At 40.8% G+C, this 4,846-nt stretch overlaps 1 protein-coding gene across 2 annotated transcripts; it reads left to right on the forward strand.

Moving 5' to 3' along the window:
- The first annotated feature begins 862 nt into the window (after positions 1-862).
- On the forward strand, positions 863-3,356 carry LOC123157174 (uncharacterized). 2 transcript variants are annotated; one of them, XM_044575423.1, is made up of 4 exons: positions 863-1,473; positions 1,623-1,738; positions 1,824-1,891; positions 2,051-3,356. In XM_044575423.1, exons 1-4 carry the CDS (start codon positions 1,257-1,259, stop codon positions 2,187-2,189), a joined length of 540 nt encoding a protein of 179 aa, XP_044431358.1. In that variant the 5' UTR covers positions 863-1,256; the 3' UTR covers positions 2,190-3,356. The 2 variants fall into 2 exon arrangements, with proteins under 2 accessions (XP_044431358.1, XP_044431357.1); XM_044575422.1 differs by having other exon boundaries at positions 865-1,473; positions 1,569-1,738.
- The last annotated feature ends 1,490 nt before the right edge of the window (positions 3,357-4,846 follow it).

The raw sequence follows: 4,846 nt of genomic DNA on the forward strand, positions 1-4,846 counted from the left end.
ATCTTCACACTTGATAGCTCGTTTTTGAGAACATTTTTTTAAAATAATTGCCATATTACAAGTTTATAATTTTTTCTGGTAACTTGGTCACATATAATGACACAATGTGAAGGTTTTCTAATTTTTATTTTTATTTTTTTATGCCCGTTTGGAAATGCGGTCAAAACGGCGGACATGACCATTCCTAGCTAGTTGTTGAATCTTGGAATTTTTTTTGTGTTTCTATGATTAAATAGATATTTATGTACCTAGAATATTTTTTGAGGCAGCTGCAGTTCAAATTTTACCTGCTTTCAACTGAACCGGCCAAAGTTTGTCTTTTTCACCAGAGGTGTATAAAAACTTCTGACAACCAACCATTTTGTCAGTTGTGCATTATATATGGCCTACTATTTTAGAAAATTAATTCGGTCCAATTTTGAAACAAATATATTGTAGATCGTTCACACAAAAGCTCACTTTGGGCACTCAAAAAATGATTCTCTTGTAAAAAAACTCATTTCTGAGAACACTTTTTCAAGTTATTTGTTTTATTCAAAGTTTGTTATTTTTACTGAAAAGTAGGTCATACTTGGTGACACAATGCGAATGTTTTTCTTTTCTGTTTAGTTTTCTAAACTTTCTAGACCGTAAAATAGTTGGCATAATCTAGCATATTGTTTTTAATCGATTACGACCAATTTAAATGGTAATAACGTCATCAAAGGGGTACTGCATTCTGATTGGTCTAAAAGCATATCGCGCGTATCATGGATTAAGCACCGTCGGATGATACTGGATCCGACGGCAGCCCACGTCCCACCTACCCAGACTAGATCCAGCACCCTAAACCCTAACCCACTCATCGTCCCACCCACCCCGATCCATCTCCTCCCCTCGTTTCTCGCATCGCCACCACCACACACTCACTGCCCTGCCTCTCCCACCCTGATCCATCCCCTCCACTCGTCTCTCGAATCGCCGCCTCCACCCACTCACCACCCCGCCTCTCCCACAGCTCGCCGCTGGCAGCCTCTCCCCTCCCATGTGCTTCCCACAGACCTCAGGCGGATCCCCACCCATCCATCTCTCTCTCATGCAACTTTTCTCTCTCTGTCGGGACACATCTCTGCCGCCACAGATGCCAGCCGATTCCGGCGTTCTCCGGCGACAGCCGCCACCGCGCAACACCTTCCCAAGCTCACCTTGCTCCATTGGGTCTTTTCCCCCGGCGGGATTCGCCGCTCCTGGCCTTCAACTCTCACCCGCAACCCTCCATGTGGCTAGGTTTCAGGCACGGTGGCACCTCCATCGTAGGCGCGGCTCTGGCAACCCGGGGGCTCCTCCCCGACTCTTACCTCGCCCCCGCATTCAACAAAGCCCCTTGGATGGTGCTCCTCTCCCCGGTAGCCATAGGGTGCTCGAGCTCCTCCTCCACACGCGCCAGGTGTTCTTCCTCGACCCGGACAGTGAGGGATTCCTTCTGGGCATATAGTACGTACCACGCCTTCTGGGCATACAGTACTCCTTCTGGACATTTTGATCTTAGAACTTTCTGATTTTTGTGTGCTTGAAATTTGGATATGTAGCGACGACACTGACAAGATGGCACTTGCTTGTCACCTTCTGCATGCTTCACACAGCGCAGCGCCTGCACTTCTTTGAGCCAAAGCCAATCGACGCGCAGATTGTCATCTCATTTGGGTTTCTCAATGGGATCTCCATTGGCCTCCACAACCTTTGCCTTGGCTTCTACCAGGCAAGCCACCCAAACTGCTAATGATAGCTCATACCATTTCGTTTGTTTTCTTACTCGTGGATTTGCTATGATTGTCTTGCTGCAGATGACCAAGCTGGCTATTATACCGTTCACCATGCTCTTGGAGACCATCTTTCTGAGCAAGAAGTTCAGGTGCTTCTCAGATTCCTCAAAGTATAGCATTTAGTTTTTGGTATAGCCATCTTGAAACACGATGCTATGGTTTTGCTATCAGTGAGATTTTATTGTTGATCGGTGCGTGATGTATGCCGTGGTGTGATGACGAAAATGTTCATTGTTATTGTGTATCAGGTTGATGTGTGCCGCTCAGATGGAACCTTCGCCAGGGCCGCTATTCCCAGCGGTGCATCAACAAGTTCTGGATGTCGCTGGGTTTATTAAGCTGTTACTTGCCACTGTTCAATTTTTTGAAAGAACAATGTTGTATTGAATATCTGCAAAATTACACCTGCATGTTCTTACTAGAGAATTTAAGTTCTAGTTTGAAAGAAAATTTAGTTCATCGTGCACCATTCTTTGTCTAGAGTGAGTGTGATTATCTGAATTCACGTACAAGTACTGCATTCCCTACTGCATATGTTTTGAGGAGACGCCCAGCAGCTGGCAGTAGTGGATATATAGATTCTTCCCTTGCTTTTAACTAATTGCCTCAAACTGTACATCCCTGGTTGACAGTCATGAACTTTTATTGTTGGTAATCTAAAATATTCTGCATATTTAAGTGTCCAAATACAGTCCAAAGATAAATCTTAGCTATAAATATTCTGCATATATAGTGTTCAATTTGATCAATAAGATCTGAGTTTGTTGTACTATTAATGGTGATAAGATTGCTGCTAGTATATTCTGTACATTTCTTGTTTGGGGCTGGGCTAGAAAACAATGTCTGATTCGTTTAGCCGGTTGACAGGCTAAAACAACTAGCTATAAAATGACATCAAGTTCTGGTTTACATGCTATTCTCGTCATTCATGCCGACAGACCTTTTGTTGTAGTGTTTAGAGTAGATTGAGTTTGCTGGCTCTCCTTTGTGTTTCTGTTCTTATTTTGGACAGATGCTTGGGGTGCATACTTTCTAGAATCTGCATTTGAATTTGCAGTTCGCGTTGTCGAAGAGAATTGTCGATTGTTTGATTGATGTTCTGACTTTTATGTGGACCAGACGTCCATTCTCTAAATCATTATTTTAATCCCACTACCCTTTTTGTATCCATGTACTGTTTATCTTGTTTAAGCATTAATCCATACTTTTCTTTCAGCAATGGCAACACAAGCAGGAACCTCGGCTACTCCTCATTTAAGTCCCCAAGTGGTAGCTTTCTCTGTATGCGGGAGTCACCATCTAGGCATGCTTGCTGCTTCACCAGAATGTTGCATTGTTCTTTAATTGTCGATTGTCTGTGTAGATTGACTGTATCGAGTTGAGGGCTTGAGGCAGGCAGTAGGTGATTAGAACAACCACCTGTTAAGTAAGATCGGGTGTAGTGTATGCTTTGAACATAAGCTTGTGCTGATGCCAGTGTAGTGTAGTGTATGCTCTGAACACAAGATCCTTTACTTGCTCTGGTTTGGTTAAGACTGATTATACTCTTCTGAATATTGCTTCCATAACTGAAACTTTTTCAAGTGCAGCAGTAGTGTAGCAAGTGCAGCAGTAGTGCACTGCTCTTGTTAGCAAGTGCGGCAGCAGTAGTATAGGAGTAGTAGTGGAGGAGTATGAATACAAAAATGATCATACAAATCGCCATGTTCTCACATTCTCCTGGATTTCATTTACATCAACTTCTCAAGAGAGGAGTACTCCTTTTTAGTATTCTCAGTTTAAAGTAAATTAAATGAAAGGAGTACTCCTTTTCAGCAGTCTCATTTTAAAGTAAATGAAAGGAGTACAAATGCATTTACAAATAAAGTAAATGAAAGGAGTACAAATGCATTTACAAAAATATGGATTAATTTCACATATCCTCCTTTGAAAACATATGGATTAATTTTCAGTAGTCTCAGTTTAAAGTAAATGAAAGCACACACACACACACACGTTTGTGGATTCTACTATAGCAGTAGTACTCTCTTTTCTGTGAATTTAACTAAAACATTGTGCTTGCTTTCTTGCTGGAGTACTTGAATTGAAACCTTTTACTGTTAATTAAAAATAAATGAAACAATTTCATTTATTTTAAAATAAAGAAACTTCTTCTTTTCTCTTCTTCTCTCTTCTTTGTGTTAATTAAAATTATCTGAAACATTTTTTGTTAATTAACTGAAACCATTTTACTAGACGACTTGCGGGCAGTAGTGCTTGCTCTTTGGTTTAATTTTCTACTTGCTGTTTGGTTTAATTTTCTGCAGTGTAGGAGTAGTCTAGTCCACTGCTCTTGTTCGCAAGTGCAGCAGCAGTAGTGTAGGAGTATTCTTGCTCTCTTCTCTGCCCTCCATATGAAACAAGCAGCAGCAACAACAACAGTAGTGTATGATTATTAGTGCTTCCCTTTAACTCCAATTCCAGAAACAAATGAAACCAAATGAAACTTTTTCTTTAACTGAAACTTTTGTACTGCTGCTTTTGCAAATCAAATTCATGTTGCTGCTGGTGCTTCTCAGTTTGGTTAGTGCTTCCCTTCTTGGTTGGCTAAACATATCAGTTTGTTTGATTTGGAGCATTAGATGCTCTCCATCAACGATTGGGACCCCATGCCTAAGCTGTTGATTGCCTAATTTCATTCATCGTCTCCAGAATATATTCATTTGATTGCCTGCTACATCTCCACTTAAATACTCATAATGCTACTATTTGGATTTTGTTCTATTGGACTGCCTATATATCTCTTGTTGAAATTGTGGTCTTGATATTTTGTTAAACCTGAGACATCATGCATAACTAGCTCTTCGTGCTACTAGTGTTTCCTGTCAAGTAGTGTTTGCTTGGTGACAGGATGTTGTTTTTTCCTTCCAAGTATAATGCACCTTTCATGTAGTGATGATACTATATCTATTTCATTTCATGTTTATACCTCTTCCAGAAAATGTACTGCACCTATAGTAATCAATCTAACTTATCCATTTTATTTTATAGGCCTTCGAGTACAA

Source organism: Triticum aestivum, chromosome 7B, assembly GCF_018294505.1.
Source record: "Triticum aestivum cultivar Chinese Spring chromosome 7B, IWGSC CS RefSeq v2.1, whole genome shotgun sequence".
Lineage (NCBI taxonomy): Eukaryota > Viridiplantae > Streptophyta > Magnoliopsida > Poales > Poaceae > Triticum > Triticum aestivum.